The sequence below is a fragment of the Zalophus californianus genome, chromosome 1 (assembly GCF_009762305.2).
Source record: "Zalophus californianus isolate mZalCal1 chromosome 1, mZalCal1.pri.v2, whole genome shotgun sequence".
NCBI classification, from domain to species: domain Eukaryota; kingdom Metazoa; phylum Chordata; class Mammalia; order Carnivora; family Otariidae; genus Zalophus; species Zalophus californianus.
In genome coordinates this window covers 54,159,208-54,185,371 of record NC_045595.1, presented here as the reverse complement: position 1 = coordinate 54,185,371, position 26,164 = coordinate 54,159,208, and the positions used below count along the sequence as shown (strand labels likewise).

General features: G+C 42.3%; 1 protein-coding gene and 1 non-coding gene across 6 annotated transcripts in view; one reads left to right on the top strand and one right to left on the bottom strand.

Annotated features, from left to right (window-relative positions):
• IFT122 (intraflagellar transport 122) overlaps positions 1-26,164 on the bottom strand; it is a 68,889-nt gene that overhangs the window by 37,704 nt on the left and 5,021 nt on the right. For 3 of the 5 annotated variants that reach the window (XR_003518028.2, XM_027583743.2, XM_027583744.2), the window contains exons 2-14: positions 23,950-24,016; positions 22,392-22,476; positions 20,207-20,285; positions 18,000-18,076; positions 15,776-15,842; positions 14,463-14,609; positions 13,278-13,439; positions 11,466-11,541; positions 4,604-4,795; positions 4,306-4,444; positions 2,886-3,088; positions 1,858-1,995; positions 344-508 (exon numbers count right to left, since the gene is read on the bottom strand). Coding sequence is in view for 4 of the 5 variants with exons in the window: in XM_027583743.2 (XP_027439544.1) it covers positions 344-508; positions 1,858-1,995; positions 2,886-3,088; positions 4,306-4,444; positions 4,604-4,795; positions 11,466-11,541; positions 13,278-13,439; positions 14,463-14,609; positions 15,776-15,842; positions 18,000-18,076; positions 20,207-20,285; positions 22,392-22,476; positions 23,950-24,016 (1,597 nt within the window). In the remaining variant the exon portion in view is untranslated. The remainder of the gene's footprint in view (positions 1-343; positions 509-1,857; positions 1,996-2,885; positions 3,089-4,305; positions 4,445-4,603; positions 4,796-11,465; positions 11,542-13,277; positions 13,440-14,462; positions 14,610-15,775; positions 15,843-17,999; positions 18,077-20,206; positions 20,286-22,391; positions 22,477-23,949; positions 24,017-26,164) is intronic. The other 2 variants (XM_027583745.2, XM_027583746.2) reach the window with 1 other exon arrangement.
• On the top strand, positions 7,966-8,071 carry LOC113919037. The gene has a single exon (XR_003518781.1). It is a non-coding gene; the product is annotated as a U6 spliceosomal RNA (small nuclear RNA).

Sequence of the window (26,164 nt, the reverse complement as noted above, 5' to 3'; positions counted from 1 at the left end):
CATGCTCTCTCTCTCATTCTCTCTCTCAAATAAAATCTTAAAAAAAAATTTATTATTATTCATTTACTGTTCACAGAAAGAAAGGTGTTACTTGCCCATCTTACCTGTGAGGAAAGCAAAGTTCAAAGTGGCTTACCCAACTCCTGCAGCTCATGTGTGGGAGGAGTGGGCTGTGCCCTGGGGCCTCTTGGGCTCTGTGCCCCTGCTCAAAGCCTACACCCCTACACATCACTGCTCCTCCCGGAGACCTGCCTGGGAACCAGAGGGTGAGCACCTCCTGCAGGGACTGGGAAATAGAGAAGGAATCAAAGGACCATGTCCTAAAAACTCTCTGGGATTTCACCTGAAAAAGCAGCTCCTTGGTGTGGATGTCATACACCAGACATGTGTCGTTTTCATCCACCACAGCCAGCTTGTTACGGGAAGCACTCATGTCCAAGCAGCGCACGGCTGTGGCCTGCTTCAGCAGGACAATGGCAAAGAGATTGTCCACAAAGATCTTTAGGATCTGGTGAAATTTCAGAGAAAAAAGTGTGAGTCACCATGGCAACAAGACCCCGGAACTGCGCCAGGCTGTTGGAATCCATGTGTTCTACAAGAACAACTCCCACTAACTTCAACAGAGGTTCCATGCAGAGAAAAGGACTCATTAAAAGAACAGGAGCGGGGGCTTATCCTTAGGAGACCAGAAGTGTGGTTCATCAGAGGTTGACAAAGCAATTACAGGCCCAAGACATGACAAATTCACTTGAATGTCTGCTTAACTGGGGATTTGTTAACATTACCCAAACTGCAGGATTAGGAGACACCATCTAGCAAGATCTGAGTCACAAACTAACACAGGAAGAAGCTACTTTAAACACTGACAAGACATTGGGTATAACCACAGCAAAATAATGATGATGATGAGAAGGATGATGACAGCTATCAGTTATTGAGTATTTCTGACAGCCCTCTGAAACATGAGGCATTATCCTCATTTGTAAAATCTGAGCCTCAGAGAGGCAAAGTGACCTGCCCAGGGTCACACAGCTAGTGAGTAGCAAAGCACGAACATGACCCCAGGTCGACCTGCCCCCAAAGTCCATGTTCTCAGGCCTCACACTGGAAGTGAGAGCTGACCATGAGAAAGATGCAGACTTTCCATCCCTTTGGTATTGCTACCCTGCTGCCCCCACTAATTTCATACTCCATGACTTCTGTCCCCAGGAAAGGCCTGACAAGCTTTAGCCACAAGCCATCTGCTAGACAGCTAGGCTCTCAGGCTAATGCAGTTATATTTTCACTTTCAAATTTCCATGTAGCCCACTCAGAACTTTTCTTATTTTGAGCAAAGAACACACACACAAATCTGTTTAATTGTGTAACCTAGATTTTCCACATCTATATGAGCAAAGGGCCCATGTTTCTTATAACACCTAGTAATAGCCTGAGGACCAGCACCCTCTAAAACACAAGCTAGAACACACTGCCTTAATCCATTCATTGCCCTAATAGGGATCTGACCTAAGAATGAGCTCTGCCTTCCTCTCTAGCAAGCCCGTGAAAACTGTACCTCTAACAAATCTCCCATCTTCTGGGTGCCCACTAATCCACTCTACGGGCAACCCAGAAGCCACAGTGCCAACCCTGCTAGAATGCAGCACGCTCTAAGTCTAAGGGCCACTGCATCTTTGGCCTGAAGCCGTCCTCAAAAATGAAACTCTGGGTTGCCCTCCAATGTGTCTATGGTGAATGTGGGGTGGGGGAAGCCATTTTACCTGCCCCAGGGAAACCATCTTAGGGTCATAATGAGTCTGGTGCCTATGGTCTGCATACAGATAATCAGCCTGATGGGAGACACATGAGAGCACTCACCTGTCCATTCTTCAGGCCTACTAACAGACCTTCCCTTCCTGGAGGGCCACCGATCACCTTGATGTAGCGAATGAGAGACTCCATCTGCCATTCCCGCTCCTTCACTCCACTGAAGGACAAGCACTGTAGCCGTTTCTCCTAGAAAGCAAACCCAGCTCTGCATGGATATTTGACAGAGTAAGTGAGGGATGAAAAATACCTACACATTCAGTGTCTATTGAACCCCATCTAGTCCCTATGATTGGCATTGTTCATTAATCCTTCATGTAAGCCGTCACCACAGAGCCCAGCTCAGCCTCACATCTTCTGTGCAGACCTCTGGGAAGCCACAGAGGCAGCATCCAAAAGCACACTTTTTTGTCACATCTGTAACTTGTGGCACCTCTAAACTGCTTGAAGTTCTTGACTTTCAGAGAGATTTTATTTGTATTTTACATATAGTGATTTCTAAAGGATTTCTTCCACTTTATCACTTCTAACAGGACTACTTTTATGAAACTAAATCCACCTCTACTTCCAAGAAAGATGCCGGGCTGGCCTTCCCTCAAAGTCTTTCCAAACTTCTCTTGGCATTGCCCTAGACATTTTGTAGAAAGCTCTCAGTTGAGAAATTTCTTTCTGTGGAAAAATCTTTCAGCAAGTAAAACTTCCTTTACTATTTTTGAGTTGATATTATATATTTTTTGTTGTTTAACAGAAAGATAACATAAATTATGTGTATATGTTTACCAAAAAAAAAAATCGCTCTTCATTTCTATCAGTGTATGCTTTAAGTCATTAAAACATGTATAATCCTAGGATAACAAAGTGCTTTGCAATACAAAAAGGTATTCTCCAGGTTATGGCCCATGACTTTCTAGTAGAGTCTAACTCCAAATGTCAATAAAATTAAAGCAATGAATAGCTACTGAGTTTGATGGAAAGGGACTTGTTTCTTAGTGTTCAATTTTAAAACCATGATTTGGGTACCCTATCCTTGGAGGAAACATGAAGAAGATTCAGCCCGATCCCTCTAACCTGCTGCCCACCTGGCAGAGGATGATGTGATCGGCACACACCACCAGAAGGTTGCATTCAAACTTCTTGACAATCTTCTCCTTCACCCGGTAATGCATATCTGACGAGTCGTCTGAATACAACTCATAGATGAGGATTTTCTCTGGCAGTTGGATAGCTAATCGATTTTTGTAGATGGCAATTTTCTTGACAAGCTCTTTGCATTTAATCCGAACTGTCAAAGAAAAAGAAATCCAGCTCTAGCAAGAGATTGTTAAGTAAGGTAGAAGGCAGAAAAATTAAAAGCTATCATTTACTTAATGTTACTGGCAATTAAAGCAGACACTCTCATCAAAAATTCTTTACAGAGTGTCTAATATGTGCAATCAGCTCTACTAAACAATGGCATCCAAAATCATATACAATCTTTGTGGTTCAAAGTTTACAACTGAGTATGGAAAGTAAAATTCTTAGTGATACCCTCACTTGCTAAATATGAGTTTAAACTCCTCTGCACAACATTAATGTATTGCCCCTAATGATCAGAAGGCCATCTGGATGACTATCCATGCCTCTAAGCTACTCTCCACTCGCCACCGTCAACAACAGAGAACTGCATGTAGTTTCTGGTATATACTAGGCTTTCACACTCTAATGGCAGACCAGATGGAGAAAATGTCCCCAGAATGGAAGCTGGGGAGCCGCCCAAGTGGCTATACCCTCACCAGCACAACTGGAATCTTCAGCCAGAGGTGCTCCCAGATGGGAACCAAAGGATGCCAGCTGAATCTGTAAGACAACCCTCAGTGTGTATCCCTACACCCAGGCACTGGGCAGGGTGCTATGGCCAGCACAGCTGTGTATGACTACACTTGAAATAAGTGGATCCTTAGCCCATTTAACCAGCATGGCGACTTGAGTGGACAGTGGATGAAACTGAGGTTCAGACTGACTGTGCTAGGCCTGGAACTTGGATCTTCTGACTGAGCCTGTGGTGACCCACTTCCCCTGCTTAACCTTGGGGTAAGGACCCATCAGGAGGCAAGTGGAGATGAGGCTGAGAGAGAAGGTCTCCAGTATATCCACACCAGAGAGGATATAGGTCCACAAAGACCCATGCAGTTCAGCCACCCTGGTTCTGACATGCCATGCATTATCCTCCCTTAGTCAGAGGGTCCATGTTCCCCTTGGAATTAGCAGCAGCAAAATTATGTTAAGTCTGCGCCCCCCCCCCTTTTTAAGAGAGGGTTTATTGCTCTCATTAAATCCTCAAAGACATCTACATTCTCCCCTTAACCTCCAAAAAAAAGAGGCAAGAACCAGTGGTCCAACGTGTTTCCAAAAGACTGAGGAGGAACATTCCCTATCATTTCACTTGCCCTATCAGCAGCCCTCTCAACCTACCCCTCTTCTCAAAGGCTGGAGGGCAGAGGGGCCATACCTGCCTTTTACCTTTCTGCTCGGTGATCAGGTGTTGCACGATGACATCAGTCATGCTATCCCTGTAAGCATACCGGTCCTTGTAGAGCCCATGGACAGTACTGAAAATAAGCTGGTAGAAGGAAATGGTGCCATCTTGGCAGCCTACCACCTGCAGGGAAAGAGAGTTGTTAATTCCCAGCTCTCTGTGGAGAAAGAGTCTGCCCTCCCAGTTGTCAGGAACAAATGTCAATGATCTGACTGGCTACACATGCCTGATGTCTGTGCCTGCTTAGGCAATGGCCCAACAGAATGAACTTCCTCTTCTTACCACGTAGTTGGAGTCAGGTTTCACTTTACACGTCCACACCCAGGAGTTCTGCTCCCCAACAGTCCCAAGCCGCACTCCGTCCTTGGTGAAAAGGGATACTTGCTTGTCTGATCCTCCCAGCAAAATGTATTCCCCTTTAGTAAAGTAGCTGAGGCAGCAGGGGTCAAAGTTCAGTGACCGATCCTTCCCAATCTGAGGAAAGAAAACACACACCAAGGGAAAAACCACTAGTGAATCCATAGTATTCACAACACAATTTAGGGCTTTTCCTACCAACTTTAATGAGGGGAGTCAAGAAGACAAGGGCAAGCTGGCCACCGTTATCCCCTGTGGGATTCCATCATGAACACAAGCTAGTCTCCTCTGGAGCACCCTACTCCTCCCCTCCACATAGTTGAATCCTCCACTGCTAGGGTGGGCAGCATTCCGCCCAGTCCCCACTAGCTGCTCCAGGTATGTGTCTTAGCAACTCAACCAATGCAGACCCAGGGATTGGTCTTTCTCCCATAGGCTCTCCTCCACACACAGCCCTTGCAAGGGTTCCATGGTTCCCCTCAGCTTCTTTCTTCTATTTTTTTTTAAAAAGTATTTCATAAAGCCAAATATATCCAATTTAAAAAATTGTCCTCTATTCTGAAACTACAACCATCCTACTTTTCTTTATAATAACCTTATTGAGGTATAATTCACATATCATACAATTCACCCATTTAAAGTATATAATTAATTGTGCAAACATCATCACTAATTCAGAACATTTCTATCACCCCAAAAAGAAACCACATACCTGTTAGCTGTCCATCCCAATTCTCCTCTCTTTCCCTCCCCTGGCAACCACTAATTTACTTTCTCTGTCTATAGATTTGCCTACTTTGGAGATTTCACATAAATGGGACCACACAATTTGTGGCCTTTTGGGACCAATTCATCCACATTGGAGCATATACCAGTACTTCCCTCCTTTTCATTGCTGAGTAATATTCCATTATATAGATCTACCACATTTTATTATCCATTCATCAGTTGATGGCCATGCCTACTTTTTTGACTATTATGAATAATACTGCTATGGATATATGTGTACAAGTTTTTATGTGAACATGTTTTCATCTCTCTTGGATATATATACCTAGGAGTGGATTTGCTGGATCTGTAGTAACTTTATATTTAACCTTTTGAGGAACTGCCAGATTTTTTCAAAGTGACTGAACCATTTTATTCGTACCAGTAGTATACAAGGGTTCCAATTTCTCCATCCAAGTGGGTATGACTTTGATTTGCATTTCCCTGGTATCCAATAATGTTGAGGATCTTTTTATGTGCTTATTGGCCACATGTATTTCTTGTTTGGAGAAATGTCTATTCAGATCTTTTCTCCAATTTTTAATTGGGTTGTCTTTTTATTATTGAGTTGTAAGAGTTCTTTATATATTCCAGATACATGTCCCTTATCAGATATATGATTAGCTCGTAAAAGTTTCTCCAATTCTGTGAGTTGTCTTTTCAGTTTTGCTAGTCTCCCCTTAGCTGTTATGGTGAAGGTCAAGCTCCTGAGCTCAGCTCCCAAGAGCCTTTTCTCAGCCAAAATGAACATCTTATAATTTGCCAAGCAGACCATGCTCTTTCAGGCCTTCATGTCCTCACAAGTGCTGTTCTCCATACCACCCCAGCCCTGGCCAGGAGTGTCCTCTCCCTCTCTCTCTCTACCAGGTGTCAACTCCTACAAAAAACATCCCCCAATCTCTCCACCCAACCCAAGGCCTGATTTAGTGCCCCTTCCTCTGTGCTCCCATGGCCCTGTGTTCACCTCCCCCACAGCACTTCTCTCACTGCTCTCTTAATTAACAGGGCTGGGCACCTGGGTGGCTCAGTTGGTTAAGCGACTGCCTTCGGCTCAGGTCATGATCCTGGAGTCCCGGGATCGAGTCCCACATTGGGCTCCCTGCTCGGTGGGGAGTCTGTTTCTCCCTCTGACCCTCCCTCCTCTCATGCTCTCTCTCTCTCTCTCATTCTTTCTAATAAATAAATAAATAAAATCTTTAAAAAAAATTAACAGGGCTAATTTGATGTCCCCCACTCCCCTTACCACCCATTAAAGTCCAAGCTCCTTATTGTCACTGGAGTTTTTGCTGCCCCTGAGGGAACTTTTTGTGAATAAAAAGAGTATTTATGATTGCCATTATTAAACTATTAGATTATTAAGGAAATAATTCTAAAAACCTGCATGCTTCTCCCTCTCCCTCTGCCTCTCCCCCCTGCTCGTGCATGAGCACTCTCTCTCTCAAATAAATGAATGAAATCTTAAAAAAAAAAAGAATTTCAAATGTCTAACAACAAAATTTCCCCTAGTACTTATATAATGATAGTAAATCTAGTAAGAAAACTAAAAAAATCCTTTTTTTTTAAAGATTTTATTTATTTTTGCGAGAGAGAGAGAGGAGAGCACGAGCGGCGGTGGGGGGAGGGGGCAGAACGAGAAGCAGACTCCCCGCTGAGCAGGGAGCCCGATGTGGGACCCGATCCCAGGACCCTGAGATCATGACCTGAGCCAAAGGCAGACGCTTAACTGACTGAGCCACACAGGTGCCTGAAAGTTTAAAAAAATCTTATGAGTCATGACATGGAAGGCTTGCAGCTTCTGGTAATGGTTTCCTAGTTCTCATTGGGCCAACTCTCCTGCAGGTAACAACTATGAACTCTGGACCAACTATAAATTACAACCACCTGAAGGCACCACAGAAGAGCAACCAGAAGCAGACAAAAACTAAGACACATGGGTATTTGGAAGAAAGGACTGCACTACGTGAGTGTCTCACTTTTTTAACAGCTTTTTGCCTAAGGGCAGGCCCTATCAGCACCCTGCTGGATGAGCACAGAATTTGGAGTGTCTATAACAGCTTAAAAATGAGGGGAAATCCCAGAAAAGAGACAGAGGAGAGAGAGAGGAGGGAGAGCCAAAATTCTGCACATACACTCTGTTGAATATCTGGAACTCTTTGAACTACACACATGTGAGGCGGATGCTAGGCAGCCTAGCAAGGCTAAAGAACTCAATAGAGATTTCAGCTGCTGCTTCCAGTGGAAACATGGGACTCTGAATGTTGAATCCAGCAAAGTTAACTACTTGTTTTTAAAAAACCCAACTATAGGGATGCCTGGGTGGCTTAGTCAGTTAAGTGTCTGCCTTCAGCTCAGGTCACGATCTTGGGGTCTTGGGATCAAGCCCTGCATCAGGCTCTCTGCTCAGTGGGGAGTATGCTTCTCCCTCTCCCTCTGTGATCTCTCTTGCTCTTGCTCTCTCTCAAATAAATAAAATCTTAAAAAAATAAATAAAATAAATTAAACATTAAAACCCTACTACAGTGCTCCTTCAGCTGCACAAATACTAAAACTGGAACACTATAGAGAAGATTAGCATGGCCCCTGTGCAAGGATAACACACAAATTCATGAAGCGTTCCATATTAAAAAAAAACAAAAAAACAAAACAAAAACAACTACACAGTAATCCTCAGAGGAACATAACAGAAATGAATCCCTATGATGCATCATTTACACTGTCCAGAATATAACCCAAAATTCCAAAAAGCATAAAATGTGAACCATATTCAAGAGAAAAGACAATTAGTAGATACTGACCCCAAGATAATTCAGATACGAATTAGCAGATGAAATTTTAAAACAGCTATTATAACTATGGTCAAGGATATAAAGGAAAATATTCCTAGAATGAATGGACAAATAGTAAAAAAGAACCAAATGGAAATCTAGAACTGAAAAATGCAGTAAGTGAAACAAAAATTCACTGGACGGGCTTAACAGAAATATTACAGATGACAGAAGAGTCAATGAAGTTGAAGATTGAGCAACAGATCAGAGCAGGGGGGGAAAAAGACTTAAATGACCAGGGCCTCAGTGACCTGGAGAACAATATCAAAAGGTCTAATATGTAACTGGAGACCCAGAAGAAAAGGAGAGAATGAAGAAGAAAAATTATGTGAAGAAATAACAAAAAAATTATTCCACATTTGGTGGAAGAATAAAGACATAAGTATATATTTTTATTTTTTTCTTTAAATTTTTTATTGTTATGTTAATCACCATACATTACATCATTAGTTTTTGATGTAGTGTTCCATGATTCATTGTTTGTGCATAACACCCAGTGCTCCACACAGAATGTGCCCTCTTTAATACCCATCACCAGGCTAACCCATCCCCCCACCCCCCTCCCCTCTAGAACCCTCAGTTTGTATTTCAGAGTCCATCGTCTCTCATGGTTCGTCTCCCCCTCCAGTTTCCCCCCCTTCATTCTCCCCCTCCTGCTATCTTCTTCTTTTTTTTTTTTTCTTAACATATATTGCATTATTTGTTTCACAGGTACAGATCTGTGATTCAACAGTCTTGCACAATTCACAGTGCTCACCGTAGCACATACCCTCCCCAAAAAAACATAAGTATATAGATTCAAGAAGACCAGTAACTATCCCCCACCCCCACAAGCCAGAAAATATAATGAATCTCTTTAACATTCCAATATTACTTAGGTGCTTAACTAAAAATTTCTTATACCTTTCAATTTAAAATTGGATGTATAAAATTGATTACTCAATTACAACTTTTGAATGGTCATCACAAGACAGATCTGATAGATATTCTAATATGGATTCTAACATCAGTCTGCCTGGGTTCCAAACCAGACTTAGCCACTATTACCCTGTACGGCTTTGGGTGGTTATTGCCCTGTACCTAATTTTCTAACATGTAAAGTGGTGATAATAATACATACCTCACAGAGTTGTTACAAAGATTAAGAGTTAACCTTGTAAAGAGTTTATACGATGCCTAAAATTCAATAAATGGTAGCTATTATTATCATTAATCCAGATACCCTTAAACATTACAAACACTTAAAATGTCAAAAATACACAAATTATACCTAACACGAAAGTGTAGGCTTGATTTACTTCATCATCCTATATTTAATTCTAAATCTTCCCAGATTTAAATAAGACACCCCACTAAGGAAACAATTTTACTGTCCCAAGCCAGTTGGGTTATCTCAGCAGAGTGAGGTTGCTTATCATTCAAAAACTCTGGGCCACAGCATGAACTCTAGTGCTACATACATGCAAGATACTGCCCATGGCCCTGACCACCAAGTCAGGTTCTTTTTTATTTTCACTATAGCAACAAGACTCCATTCCTTCCCAGTGTAGTGCGGTTATTTGTTCCCAAAAACTTCCAATACCCATGCCCAGTGCCTTGTACACAATAGATATGCCAATAAATATTTGTTGAATAATGATATACACACATTAAATGAATGAATAGATAGGCCAGGGCTAGATGCAAGATAATTAAAAGTGAGGGTTTGGGGTAATCAGCCAAGGCAAACTCAGAAGACACTTCACTTATCTTTTCTCTACTCAGCTACAAAAAAAAAAAAAAAAGACCAATGGTAAGATGAGGTAGAAAAGAAATGGCCTCAAAGCTGGGCTACACATAACTGAAACACCTCCTTTCTAGCAGGACATGTTTTGAGGAATAAGGATATTGTTAAACACAGGCTCCACCGAACAGGCTGTATTTCTCACCTGCTTGGCTTGAGCCATCCATACCACCTTCACTCTAATCCTTGGTGTCTCCAGCCTTACAGGTTTTCCCACCACCAGGTTCTATTTTAATCCACCCTCCACAGAAACAAGGAATTCTTCTGAAACAGGAATCTGATCAAGTCACTCCCTACCTAAACTGATGCCTCCTAAATACTTACAATATATGAAGTTCAAACTCCTAATTCACATGACTCAGGTCTTTTAGAATCATGTCCCCATCTTCCTTTCTAGTTCCATTTTTGTCCACAGTTCTTGGGATCCAGTCACTCTGAACAACCTGCTATTCCGAGTTGACATATGTCTTCATTCTTCCCTGCCTTTGCAGATACTATTTCCTCTGCCTGAAACACTATTCTCAATAGTACTCTGCCTAGCAAATTCCTGTTTATCTTGCTCAAAGGTCACCTCTACAAAATCTCCCATTTCCACCAAGCAGTGATGTTATCCTCTTTTGTGTCCCTCTTTTGTGTAACAGTCTATCTGTACATCTCTTTAAGACGCCATGTATCATGCTGCACTGGGGCTAGTGGCTATCAACTGTGCCCCTACCAGCCTAAATGCAGAGGCATTAACAGCTCTGTCAGTAGCTCCTAGCACAGGTGAAATGCTGGCCTCAGTGGATGCTCATTAATGTTTGTAGAATGCATAAAGCAAATAAGGGAAGATAGAGTCATAACTAAGACCTAGGCTTTAGAGTCAAAACAATCTGGGTTTCAATATCAGGTGCCACCCATTTGCTAGCAGTGTGGGACCTTAGGCATAATCTTTATTTCACTGCTCTGAGTCCTGCCTACTCATTTCTACAAAGCTGATAACCAATTGTACCTACTTCACAGGGTTTTGTAAGAATTAAATGATACAGGGGCGCCTGGGTGGCTCAGTTGGTTAAGCAACTGCCTTCAGCTCAGGTCATGATCCTGGAGTCCCGGGATCGAGTCCCACATCGGGCTCCCTGCTCGGCAGGGAGTCTGCTGCTCCCTCTGACCCTCTCCCCTCTCATGCTCTCTCTCTATCTCATTCTCTCTCTCAAATAAATAAATAAAATCTTTAAAAAAAAAGAATTAAATGAGATAAAGTATGTAATAACACTGAGCACAGTACCTGGTATTAAAGTAAATGCTCAATAAACAGGAGCTAACAATAATAAAGTATAATTACTAATAATATAATCTTTGAAAGTGAAAACAGATTATAATAGGCATGACCAAAACTGTATTTCCACTGGATTTGTATAGAGCTACATACCTGTTTTCCACTTAGTTGATAGAAGGAGAGTTTCTGTCCCCAATCAGCTACAGCCAGGATGTCATTATGTTCCTCTCTAATCAACAGAAGACAAAAGAGGTTATGTGGGGCCATGGCCTACTGATAACTGTAGCCCTAAGGGTTTAACAAACAACAGGAAAAAGAAAGTGCTGGCCAGGCTGTCAGATTGCCAAATGTTATACAGCAATACGGAGGCCAGAAGTTGTAATGTGGGCCAGCCCATCAATCAGTCCAGGGGGACGAGGCAAGGTGATCCTCCTGGGATCTGTTATTTAATGCCCTACTATGTGGCTCTGCCACAGTGAAGAGGCTAAACCCCTCATTTCAAGTCTTCCTGAGAGCAGTGCTAAGAAAGAGCAAGGTGATAGACCCAAGAGTGCTTTTTACTTATGTACTATAAATGTGGGGAAATGGTGGAGAGACAAGTTTATTGCCGTGGAAAGGCATGGGCTATCTGATTTTTTAATGGACAAAGGGGAAGCTGGCTTGCTCTTCCTGAAGAAGGAAAATTAACACCTAAAGCTAAGTTCTCTCATAGTAGGGTTTCTCGAACAGGTGAAATGGTTTCTCACTGGATCTAATAAAATATAGTGGGCTCTCTTAAGACCAACAATTATCTTTGAAACTGAGTACCTGTCAGTATCAGCGCCTTGGGACTAGGGCTGTAGGACCAGCACACAGGAGAAACCTCTTCAGCTGAGGTTGGAGATCAAGCTACTTGGGAATCTAGTTCAAGACAGAGACATTCCCAGCCCTTGAGACCTGGTCTTACTCTAGGTAATATTGCCTCCTCTTTGTTTATTAATTCAAGCTTTTTAAGCCCAGGGCCTGCGGTCATCTGGAAGCACCATTAGATATGCAGGCAAGGCACAGTGAGCCTCATCTGCAAAACCCAGCCATGGGTGGCAAACTGGCAAATATAGGCACTAATTCACAACTAAGGGAAAAAAGACAAAGATGGAGAGGGATGTTAACAGGAATAGACCTGCAGGGGAACTCTGTATGATTTGCACTGTAGTCCAAACACAATCCAGGAACCCAGCCCATGGTAAGCCTTCTTACAGAAGCCACATACATGAGCTGGATTGGTGGTTTTCAATCTCCTTTTTCCCTTTGCTCTTTTTTATTCCTGGCAGTGGGACTCTTTACCAAAACAAAAACTCATGGCAAGCAATAAAAGGCGCTGTTCTGGTTGAAGCAGAGATAGGGATCTGAGGCTCCCCCACCTCCACCTCCTTCTAAGGAACCCCAGGTACCATAGAGCAGTTTGGAAAGTCCCAAGCTAGATCATTTTTGCCCAATCAGAACATCCTGGCCAGAAAGGTGTCCAGTAACAGAGGAAGTGTTCAATGAACTATGGTGTATCTATACAGCATATCCTATGCAGATATTAAAAATCATGTTTTTAAAAGGACCACTAATGTTACCAGAAAGAGTTCACTTTATGATGGTCAAGTGGAAGAAAAGAAGGCCAGATATGACTTAATCATATGAACACACTAAAAGACTGAGGGGAAATACATTAAAATGCTAACAACGGTTCCCTCATGGGATAGGGTTTTACAGAAAAGTTGGTTCTCCTTTGGAGTTTTCAGTAGTTCCTAAGTTTCCCAAAGAACAATTTTATAACACAAGTTATAAAGGTGTGTCCCCCCTTGCTGGAGGAGCTTTCACCCACAATTCCCCCAACCCAACTTTGAATGGAGCTTCAGAGCAGTGTCTGCTCTGGCAGGTCTACGCTGGGGCCTGGACCCCTCCAAGGAGGGTTCTTGTTCCTCGGGACACACTCACGAGTTGCTGTCCTCTTCCTCCGGCTCTTCCTCCTCTGCCTCACTACCCTGACTACTGTACACTGCTGACTTCAGGATGGAAGGGATTTCCTGAAAATATCTGTTGACAACGACTTCCTCGGCATCCTCATTTTCTCTGTTCATCCAGAAACTCTCCCATCGGCTGTAGACAGTAAGTGGCTGTTCACAATCACATTGCCTAGAACTGCACTAAAGCTATAGTTTCAAAACCTGTCAAGAAGCCCCTGAACTCTGCCCGGAAGAGGACAGTAACCAGGAATACTGGGCATCCTGCTTCTCATGAATTAAAAATGGTACCCTGAAGCCACAAAGTCATCTGTGGCCACAAAATCAAACAGCAGGAACTCTGGGGTAGGCTAATGGCCTTTGAAGGCATTAGACATGCATGGTGCAGCTCTGGGCTGGACATAATTATTCAGGAAGAAGCATAAAAATCTGGTGTAAGAAAGGCAATGGAATCAAACAACCTTCTAAATCAAGTAGGTACCACCTGTAAAATGACATTGGGCTGGTAAACAATTAAGTCCTTTACCTTCAGAGGACTCTTTGGGGGATACTGGGAATTTAATATTAGATGATTATATAAAGAGCACCTAAAGCTATTAGTCTACCTTTAAAGTCACATGGGCAGAAGATGGAAAAAGTGTGTAAGGTCTGAGAAGGCAGATGCCAATCATTTGTGGAACTATAGGCTTTGGGGACATTTCTAGACTTAATTATTACGTTTTTGGCAAGGGCAGCAAAAAAAGGCTTGTGAAATAGCTATTTATTATTCAGTGGGCACATGTTCTGCCCAGACTTGGAGGGAAGAAATGAAAAAGGGAAAAGACCAAAATAAAGCCACAGCAAAGAGGTGAGCTATTAATTCATAAAGAAATGGGCTTTCTGTAGCATGCACACATGCACGTGTGCACACACACACACGTTAGGCTGGCCTACATAGTTCATCTGCTTTGCTAAAATCTCTGGGATTCATTCCAAAACTCAAGATGGGCTCTTAAAAAATTCCATCCAAATGGAATGGGTTCCAAAACAGATCAGTCAAATGGAGTGAGAAGGTTTTGAATGGATGGAGACCTTAGGAAGAGAGAAAGAACTCAGCCTGCAGAGAAAGCCCTTTTTCTTAATAGTATTTGTCCTGGAAGGAGGACAGCTATAAGATCACCTTGAAGGGTTCCAACAGATGGACCATATGGGGGAGAGGGAGCTCCCCGGCCGCTCGATTTTCACTTTCTCCTCGCCATTTTTATTCCGTATGCTGATGATCCCATTGAACATCCCGAGAGCCAGGTACTGACCATCATTTGTCCAGCTGTTCATACAACCAACAAAGGGCATGGGAAGAGGGAAAGGAACACACAGAAGATAAAACTAATGAGGATGATGCCTTGGTTGAAATACAGTCTGATGAGGCAGCAACAGCAGTGTTCATCCTGGTCCTGATGTAAAAATCAGAGGACCAAACTTCAAACCCCATTTATTTTTAGAATCAACAGTGAGAGGGGTGCCTGGTGGCTCAGTCGCTAAGCGTCTGCCTTCGGCTCAGGTCATGATCCCAGGATCCTGGGATCGAGCCCTGTGTCGGGCTCCCTGCTCGGCGGGAAGCCTGCTTCTCCCTCTCCCACTCCCCTTGCTTGTGTTCCCTCTCTTGCTTTCTCTCTCTGTCAAATAAATCAAATAAAAAATCTAAAAAAAAAAAAAAAAGAATCAACAGTGAGATGTAAAGGCAGTAGCACCGTTTTCTGAGCTCCCACAGCTTTCTGTACATACCTCCACGAAAGCCCTTAGCTTGTGCCCCTATCACTGGGCCAGCCTCCATTCCCCAATCACCATTTCAACCTCCTCCCACTTCAAGAATGCCTAAAAACAGAATCTGTGTCTTGGTGTATGCCTAGCCTCTTAAATAGGTAGGTGCTTAACAGATGTTGAATGAAAGAAAGGCTACACTCAGAAGCTGCACGGCCAGAATAGCTACCATTTATAAAGTCTCTACTGTATGTCAGGCACTGTGCTGCTTGCTTTACACTCCTTAGTTTGTGTGCATTTTATAGCAGCCCTATCAAGTCAGTATTTTTATCCCCATTTGTCAAATGAGGAACCTCCTAAGGTCACAGAGCCTGTCAGTGACTAAATCTGGATTCAAATCCAGGTCTAGTATCAAAGCCTGTGCTTTCTCTAGCATACATGCTGCCTGGACAAGGACAGCCTGGCACCTCCAGAAAACCTCCACTGAGTAGCTTCTGGATGAGGAGGCCTGTTGCTAGATAATTGCAGGAAGGCAACTTGTCATTCTCTTTTGCTTGATGATCAAAGGCACGGGTCCTTCCCATCAAGACCACAAAAGAAAAGAGAAAATACAGGGGCCCAAACCACCTAGGTCACACAAGACCTCTTCCACTGTGTGAACGAACTGGAGTTTGACAGTCTGTTTGGGAGAAGGGAATGTAAAACCTACTTTCAGAGCTACCTTTAACTTACCTGCAGCAGGTGATCTTGCTACTGGATTTGTGCTTGGAGACAGACTTCTGTTCAGGAGACCACAAGCCTTCAACATAAAATAATATAAAAGAAGACAGATGGGATGGAATATTACTCAGCAATAAAAAAGGAACAAGCTATTGCTACACCTCTAGGGCTTTATGCTGAGTGAAAAAAGCCAATCTCAAAAAGTCATGTACTATAGGATTCCATTTTATAACATTCTCAAAATGACAAAATTCTATAAAGATGCAGAATAGCTTAATGGTTATCAGGTGCCAGGGGTTAGGGAATAATAGGAGGAGAATGGCGACAAAGGAGTGTCTTTGTGGCAATGGTGATCTACACAGCTGATGAAAGGGCAAAACTATATAAACACGCTGTGCCAGACCCCCTTTCCTGGTAGACTTCTCTACCATCTTTGCAACTGACAGAGAATCTATAATTATTTCAAAAGAAAAAGAAAAAAAAAAGGATAGATTGGTGAATTTCTAGCCAACTTTTCAGAGCTTTAACTAAAAAGAAATGGCAACTTCACAGTTCTTAACTATCACATTGTAACCAGAGTACAACTTAGCATTTGAAGTAATGAACGATGCTTCCTGAAAATCAGCTTCCTCTTCCAGGCCTCACCCACAGCACATGATCCTGTCCCGGTTATGCCTTGTCCAAGGCACACTGGCCACTTTTGGCTTGCTCCCTCCTGCTAGTGGCTCATTGCCCTACAACAGGTGTATGTCTAGGCAACATGAGCAAATTCTACTCTTTGCCTGAGCCATGAAGTATGATCAAGAAGGTAAATCTAGGGCAATAATGTATTTACAAAGCCAAGTGCAACATCAAGCAAGCTATTTGTTTCCCCCTCCCCCGGGTCCAGAATGCCCCCCCCCCAATGTTTCAACCTGTGCGTATCTTATCTATGCCCCACTGAGCTGTCTAGAGCCTCCAGTGGAGGAAACCTCTCCCTCCTGGGTCTCCCTTAGCACTGTTTGCCAGATCATGCTCTAGATGCAATCCCATGGCCTAGCTCCAAGCCCTTGTTCCACCACTTATCGGCTGGGCAACCTCAAGTGAGTCACTGAACCACTCTAAGCTCCATTTCTTTTTCATCAGTGGTGTGAGAATGAGAATGATACCTGACCTCAGGGGTGGTCACAGAGCTCACATAGGAATTCATTTTAACTCTCAGCACAGTGCCTATCACATCTTAAACATTCAACAAATATTATTATTATTATTACTTGATGTTATATTTTTACAAATTCTACCTCCCCACCTGCCCCAAACCACAAGCTCTTTGAGGACAGGGATTCTATTTTGTCTTTTTTTTTTTTTTTAATTATTTTGTCTTTTTAATCACAAAAGTAAGCACACAGACCAGTGCCTCACATGGAGAAAATGCTAAAATTTTTAATGAATGACAGTCACTTTCCCTTTTATTTATACAATGTGCTTTCTGTTATATTCTCTCTTTTGAACCTCAGAACTCTGTCAATGAGATGAATAGGGTAGGAACGTGTTCATCTGAGATAAAGACAGTGAAACACTGAGAAAGATTACACGGCCTCTCATTCCTCGATAATGCCTGTTCTGTTGTACTCAGCAAGGAAGAAAGAATGGATGAGTTGACAACCAGAATTGACCTTGATTAGAGATAACCTAAAGGCCTCTGCTCCTTCCCCCCCTGCCTCGATGGCCATTTCACTGGCCTCTCCTCTGTGCCAGCACCATGCCAATGCCATAAATGGGGCCACAGTGAGCTCCTCAGGGCATCCAGCTCCTCAGGAAGGACAGCTACAGCCACTGAACAAGTAATGGTGACACGCTACACAAGAAGCACAGTTGAAACAGTGAAGAATTTCACACACACATGGATGTTTGGGAACACAGAGGCGGCCATAATGACCTATTCCTGACAGATGAGATTGGAAGGCTTCCCAGAGGCGGCAATACCAAGTTATGCCTGTGCTCTCCCACCCTTACCATCTCCCTCCCTGGGGCCCTTCCTGATGTCTCCCAGATTGCTTACCAGACTTTGTTACCATTTACTCTCTTGGTTTCTACATAATTTAAAGAATAACTGTCAGCCTCCCCTCAGCCATTGAAGGGAGGGAAGTAGCATTAACTCTCTCAGGATGAAACAACCACATTCTGGATGGGTTTCAGCACTTTTTGCCCAGATTTTCAGCAATTCCAGGACAAGACACTGGGAATCAGAACTTACCAAAGTCACTGGAGGAACAAGATGCCAGTTGGTGGGTAACAGGGTTGTAGGAGACACACTGGATAGAATCATTGTGTCTAAGAAGTAAACAACTATAGATTATTAGGCAGCAAACCACAAATGTTTCAGTGGCTACAACTGAAGGTTTTATGATGAGCCCACAGTCTCTCTGACTACACACCATAAGCTCTTATGCAAGTGACCAACAAAAAGCACAGGGATGAATTCTCCTGCCCTGGACTGCCCCTCACCCACCATTTTCATCTCTCAGACATTACCCATGAGACTGGCCTAGCTTAAATGCTACCTCCTCCAGGACGCTAGGTACCTCTGGCTTGTGAACTGATAAGATAATGAAGTAAAGCACCTAGCCTAGCACCAGGTGCACGGGTAATGGCTGTTACTTATTGCTTTGTGGAGGCCTGGAAATACAGGACGGAGGTGCAATGAAGATATTAAAGGCCAAGGGGTGCCTGGGTGGCTCAGTCGGTTAAGTGTCTGCCTTCAGCTCAGGTCATGATCTCAGAGTCCTGGGATCGAGTCCCGCATTGGGCTCCCTGCTCCACGGGGAACCTGCTTCTCCCTCCCCCTCTGCTGCTCTCCCTGCTGTGTGCGGTCTCTCTCTCTCAAATAAATAAATGAAATCTTAAAAAAAAAAGGTATTACAGGCCAAGATCTGGAAACGCGGCAAATCCTGAGACAACAATGAAAGATGAGTAAGTCATGTACCACACCTGGCATCTCAGCATCTATTTTATTTCTTCACTTCTGGGTAACACTTCACTTATAACCTCATTCATCATTTATTCAGTCATTCAAAGTTGTTGATCTGTATACCCACGGTCATAACAACAATCAAAATAACCAAGAATGGGAAGCAACTCAATGTCCATCGATGACGGATAAATGGAAAAACAAAATGTCCTATATACATACACTAGAATATAACTCAGCCATAAAAAGAAAGGAAATTCTGGGGTGCCTGGGTGGCTCAGTTGGTTAAGTAGCCGACTCTTGATTTCAGTTTAGGTCATGGTCTCAGGGTCCTGGGATTGAGTCTCATGTTGGGCTCCATGCTCAGCAGGGAGTCTGCTTGAGGTTCTTTCCCTCTGTGCCTCCCCCAACTCACTCGCTCACTCTCTTTCTCTAAAATAAATAAATAAATCTTAAAAAAAAAAAAAGGAAGGGAATACAGAACATGCTATAATATGGACGGACCTAGAGGACATTATGCTAAGTGAAATAAATTAGTCACAAAAGGACAAATACTATATGATTCCACTTATATAAGGTACCTAGAGAAGTCAAATTCATAGAGACAGAAAGTAAAATAGTGATTGCCAGGGGCTGAGGGCCCAGGGAATATTTGTTGTTTAATGGGTATGGAGTTTTAGTTTTGCAAGATGAAAAGAGCTATGGAGGTTTTGTACAACAACATGAATGTACTTAACACTACTGAACTGTACAATTAAAAGATGGTTATGATGATAAATTTATGTTATGTGTATTTTACCACAATTAAAAAGAAAAAAAATCATTTGCTAAGTCCTAATTATGGGCCAAGCATTGTACTAGGCACCAGGAACACAAGGGTAAGCAAAAACAGATGCAGTGTTTGCCTTCATGGAGTTTATAGGCTGATGGGAGATAACACTCAATCACCAGAATAACTGTAAAACTACAATTGTGAGAAACGCCAGGAAGAAGACGTAACTGAGTCTAGAGGGCCAGAAACAGCTTCACAGAAGAAGCAACATCTGAGCCTGAGATCTGCAGAACAAGTAGGGGTTAATTCGGTGGAGGAACAGGGAAGAACATGAGCAGAGCCCTTAGAGAGAGGAAGCCTGGAGCACAATGAGCCCAGGTTTCTGTCTGTTGAAACTGGGTGGATGTGAGGCCAATCCCTGAAATGGGGACATTAAAAGGGGACAGGTTTGGGTGGGGTGGAATCTGTGGTGTCAGATTAACTAAACTGAGCTATATGAAAACTCTTAGCTCAGTGCTGGCCAGGCTAGGCATGCTCAAGAAATGTTCATTCATGTATTCATTACCCAGCTTTCCTATACCTACCATATACTCCTACAACTTAACTTCAAGTTCAATTGCAGAGAAAAAAGTTCTTCCTAATATTATTTCTAAGGGGCTTTTGCTATAGTAGCTCAGTAAGAGTCAAACCAACAATACTGTACACCTAAATGGTTACTTACGTGTACTTCAGAATGCCTTCCAATTTTGAGGTCCAGATAATAACGCTTTTGTCAGCTGATCCAGAAGCAAAGCGTTTGCCTAAAAGTGTTTTAAAAAGAAAACTGTCACATTTATTGTAAACCAGCATTTCCCAAAGAGTATTTCTTAGAAAATTAGCTCTTTAAGGTAACTAATAAGTGTCAGCTGCTTCTCCCCTTCTTTTTCTTATTAGTACTGGATGGCAGTCAGGAAGTTTGGGTTCAAATTTTGCTTTGTCTGGCACTGAGTAAACAACAATGTATTGAGGGCCTACCACATGCTAGGTATCATGTTCTGTGCTAAGGATTAGGTAGCGATTAAAGCACATGATCCCTACATTCACAGAGTTTAGTCTATTGGAAAAAGAAGGCGTTAAACGAAATTAACCCAACACAAATATAATGTGCTAAGAAGTGAGTCCTAGGAAAGAGAATAACTGGGGGACCTAATTTAGATGAGGGAAAGGATTCTCAGGAGGAGAACCTTCAGTTGAGACCTAAAGGATGAGCAAAGCTTAGCCAGGTACAAAGAGAAGCTAAAGACCTATCCACAAGGACAGAAAAGATATGCAAAGGCCCTGAGGTTGTAAAAGCCTGGTATGTCTGAGGGGCTGAGAGGCACCAGCATGGAACACCAAGGGCCAAAGGGGATGTAGGTGGAGGATAGATCTCTAGGAGCTTTAGGATCATAGTCAAGATCTAGCTCCTTTATCCCAAAGAAAAAGGCTTTAAGCAAGAGCAACAAATGAGATTTTCATTTCCATACTATTTGGGCTTTATGAAAGAATGGGACTAGAGAGAGGGAACATATAACAAGTAATTATTTCTTAATGACATTGTTGCAAGTTTACATGTTACTTGGGATTTCACTGTACATCCACTCAGCCATTTTACTAAGTGGCAACTTTCAATTTTTTCCTTTCTCAACTCTCTGACACCTCCCTCCCCATCCTCACTCTGAGGTGATGTTGCTTCCTATTTCACTGAAAGAATGGAAGAGAATTTCCATTAGACTACTAATACCACATGCCTCCACCTGCCAGCCCCTGTGGAGACACCCTCTACCTTCCACCATGCCCCATCTAAGTCCTAGATCCCATCTCCTTTTGCCCACTCAATGACTCTGTTCTAACAAGTCCTTCCCCTCTCTCCTACAGCATCAATGTTTCTCAAATTCAACATGTCTAAAACTGAACTCCTGATCTTCCACTGTAAGTATCTCTACCTGCAGCCTTTCCCATCTCAGTAGAAAGCAACTCCAATCTTTTCAGTAGCTCAGGTTAAAATCTTTGCAGTCACCCCTCCCTCCTTTCTTCACACCACACACACCATCTGTCAGGCAATCCTATTGCCTCCACCTTCAAACCATATCCAGAATCTGACCACTCCTTACTATTTCCTCTGCTCCCACTTCTCTCAGAGGTCTGAGCCACCATCACTAGTGTTATAAAACTTGCCTGGATGATGCTTCTTCACTGGTCTCCCTGCCCCAACCCTCGCCCCTTGCAGGCTGTTCCCAAAACATCAGCTAGAGGGATCCTTTGAAAATATAAATCAGATTAGATCTCTCCTCTGTTCAGAAGTCTTTAGTGGTTCCCTATTTTCACTAAGAATCTAAGTCAAAGTCCTTATGACAGTCAACATGATCTGGCCACCCCACCCATACCTGTTACCTCCCTACCCATATCCCCTACTGCTCCCCCTGATTCTCTCTGCCAAAGCCCCTGGAAGGCACACTCTTACCTGAGGGCCTTTGCAATGGCTTTTCCCTCTGCGAGGAGCTCTCTTTCCCTAGATGCCCACTATCAGAATCTCACTGCCTCCCACCCTCAAGTCTTTGTTCATCTGTCCCTGTCTCAATAAGCCCACCCTCACCACCCTACTCATTCCTGTACCCAATCCCCTGCCCCACCCAACGTTCTCAATTCCCCTTATGCTGCCCTACTTTCAGCATACTGTTTAATTTAGTTAATTATCTCAAGCACCTAGAATAGTGCCTGGCACATAGATGGCCCTCAATAAATATTTGTTGACTTGAATGATTGAATTGAAGCCCAAGAGACTTAACTATCTTCTGCAATGCAAGTTGTATTAAGGAGTGACTAAGGAGAAAAATGAGCAGCTATGACACCATTACAGAGAGTGTAAAATCAGAGCAGACTCTTACCATCCTTTGCATATGCCACACAGTACACAGTATCTTTGTGTCCCTTTAGGGGCTGAAGTAAGGTGCCATCAGAGGTGTCATAAACCTGGCAAAAAAGAGACAGAAGTACAGGGGCGCCTGGGTGGCTCAGCTGGTTGTGTTCGACTCTTGATTTTAGCTGAGGTCATGATCTCAGGATTGTGAGATCAAGCCCCGCCTGCTACAGGCTTAAGATTCTCTCCTTCTCCCTCTGTGCCTCCCCCCATAAAAAAAAAAGAGCGAGAGAGAGACAAAAGTACAGATTATCCACATGACATCCATTAGTTAGAATTCCTGCAGGTTGCTGCTATTTTTGTTTATATAACAAAATATTTGTCAATATTCTAAATTTGTATCAAGTAAAAACTACACTGAGAAACCAGAAAGAATGTGAGAGAAGTGGACAAACCCAAAAAGTAGAGGTCCCAACTCTGTGAATGACATGTCCAGGAACATGCCATTAATCCTTGAGAAACAGAAGTTCACTCTGTGGAACTTCTCTACAAAGTTCACTCAATTTGGATATATAACCAATCAAGCTAGACCCTCCCAAATAAAGCTAGCACACACAAAGAGCCAGCTACAACATGATTAAATTTTAGTACTAGCCCGGCCCGTAAAGGGATGTTTCATATCTGCTATCAAGAGTTTGAAAGTCAAAGACCTGAACTCCAGGTTTGCAAATCAAAGGAAATATTATAAAAATTAGCTGTAGTTTGGATTTAGGATATTTTGTAGCACTGTAACATCTATAAATATGTGGAAATTTAAAAAACACACTATCTGAGTAATCAAGGCAAAACTCTCCAGAAATGGTTAGTGTTGGAGAAGATAACCTTTGAGAAAAAAGTAAAAGGATTTGGATTGTTTACCCTGGCGAGAAGTCTGTAGAACAATTTAACCAGGGCTTTAAGATTATGTAATTACCATACAGAGACTGGAGATCAGTCAGTCTGCATATCTCGAGACAACAGAGCCAGGGGAAGTGGACTTACGGAGGGGGAAGGAGAGATCATACAAAGGTTTTTAGGTCAAACATAAAGAGTTCTCTGAAAATTACTTGTATATATTGGGATAGGTTCCAGAGGGAGCTTATATTCTTTGAAAATATGAAAAAAGGACAGCATCCATATGGAATTATTTAGGTAAGCCAATGCCTAAAAGTTGGGGTCAGGCTATCTGGCTTCTCAGGGAGGGGGCCCTTTCAGTCTTGTTGCTTGAATTTTTCAGGGGGACAAAATGTGAACTGACACCAGTCCATTTTCAAAGGCATTTTGATTGTTTTCAACTTTCATGGGTGTCTCAAAGTAAAAAGGGAAAAATTAATGACTCCAAAGGAGGTATTGTTCACAGGTTCCTATCTGATAGACAGTTTACTTACCTGTTTTAAATAGCCCATTTCCTTCCCTATTAAAAAGTAATGACTGGTTTTTCCGCCCTTGCCTTTTTTATCTTAAAAAAAGGGGGGTCAGATTTCAGAGCATCTACAAGAGGGAGAGGGAAAAAAGCATTTAAAAAGGAAACTCAGACACAATCCTACCAGTAATCTGTTTCCTGCAGCCAAAATCAGTTGCGTTCCATCAGGCTTAAATGCGAGGTCATATATACTAAACAGGAGACAAGACAAGACGAAAGGACAATTAGGAATCAAAATGATGAGGTCTGCTAATGGCCAGGAAAGCAAACTTTATTTCCATTATGAAACACTGCTTGTGTATGAGGGAGAAAAATAATGGTTAAGAATTGCATTTGGTTGCAAATTCCATTCAACCACCACACCTTGGCAGCCCATTCAATCACGATTTACTCGGCAGTTAGCTTTACGTCCCAGTTTCTACTTGCCCAGAAGCCAGATGCCAGAGATGATTCAAAGGGTCAACAGTCGAAGGCACTAACTCTTCTATAAAGGCTAGACAAACTGAGGGCTACTAAATCCACATGTCTCTGAAAATTGGACATTTATTAAAATATCATTATTATTTCCAACCAATCATATACTTAATGAATGCCTCTTAGGTGCTAGTTACAGTTACAGATACAAAATGAGTAAATCACAGTCCCTCACTGCCCTCAAGGAAATTACCATCCAGTTGGAGGATGTGACTCAGACACATTCACAAAGAACTACCATATGTTGTCAACTCTGAAGCATACATTTTTTCACATGTTAACATCTCTGAGGTGGGGATGTGTCTTATAATTGATGATGTGTCAGCTTAACTTGAAAGCATTTTTTGCTTTCTTAGTGGTATATAAAATAATGGTATTTTACAATCAGTGACCTCTTAGATTAGATGAAATACAGAATACTAAGTAAAGGTTTTAGGCAGAATTCAAAGGAGGAAGACACAGTGTTCTGATTTTGGAGAAAGGATGAGAAAAAGCTTCATGAAGAAAACAGTACGTGAAAAAAGTAGGGCTTTTGAGACATGCAGGAGGAGATCTGGAGGGGGCAGCATTTCAGGTAGAGAAAACAGAACAAGGGCGCCTGGATGGCTCAGTCGTTAAGTGTATGCCTTCAGCTCAGGTCATGATCCCAGGGTCCTGGGATCAAGCCCCATATCGGGCTCCCCGATCAGCAGGAAGCCTGCTTCTCCCTCTCTCTCTCCCCTTACTTGTGTTCCTTCTCTCGCTGTGTCTGTCAAATATTTAAAAAAAGAAAACAGAACAAGCAAAGACATGAAGGTAGGGAATAGCAAATCATCTAAATAATTGAATTTGACTGAAACATTTGACTATGCACAAGGCAGTAGGGAGAGATTAGGCTAGAAAAACAGACTACAGCAATATTACAATGATTCTTGAATGCCCTAGGCAGAGGATTTCGTTAGTTCAGGTGACTCTAGTAAGAATGCGCTAGACATCACTGCCAGCGCAGCCTATTGTAAAAGTTTAGCATGGGATAAATTTACCTGATACCTGTAGTAATCTAGAATTATAGACCCTGGGGAAGAGTACTTGGAGCGTGTTCCAGAGATACTCTTGCTGAGCTCTTCAAATTATTATTATTATTATTTTATTTCATCTTCACAATTCCATGAAGTAAGAATTATTACTCAGTTTTGTAGTTGAGCACACCATAGCTCAGAGAGGTCAAGTATCTCACCCAACATCATACAACCAACAAATGGTAGAGCCAGAATTTAAATTCAGTTAAGACTCTAGAGTCTGTGCTATATTGCCTTCCACTCTCTTGAAGTATTGTCAAATATGACAAATCTCTGTTATCCTTAGTACTTGAACAGTACCAATGGCTAACATTTATTAAGCACATCTATTTACTGTGTGTGCTAAGTACAATTTAAATGCTTTACATGTATTAGCTAACTTAATCCTCATAACCCTATACCCATTTAGCAGATGAGAAAAATTAAGACCCAGAGAAGTTAAGTAACTTGCCTGAAAATAAACTGCTACTGAGAAAAATTAAGACCCAGAGAAGTTAAGTAACTTGCCTGAAAATAAACTGCTACTGAGTGGAGGCAGCACCAAAATTCAAACCCAGTATGGCTCCAAAGCCCAAGCTCTAACCACTATGATTTGTGGCCCTCATTTTCATTATTATTAGCATATGCCATAGTTGACAAAATAATTAGCAAGTTTCCAAACTTTATCAATATGAAAAAAAGAGGCATTACATGTAGAATTCAGAAAGTTTTTTATATAGGCTTTGTTGACCTCAGAAGCTTCCTTTAACAAAAATAATTCTTAAAATAATAACAATAATAACTCTTTGCATATATTCAACAGCTGGC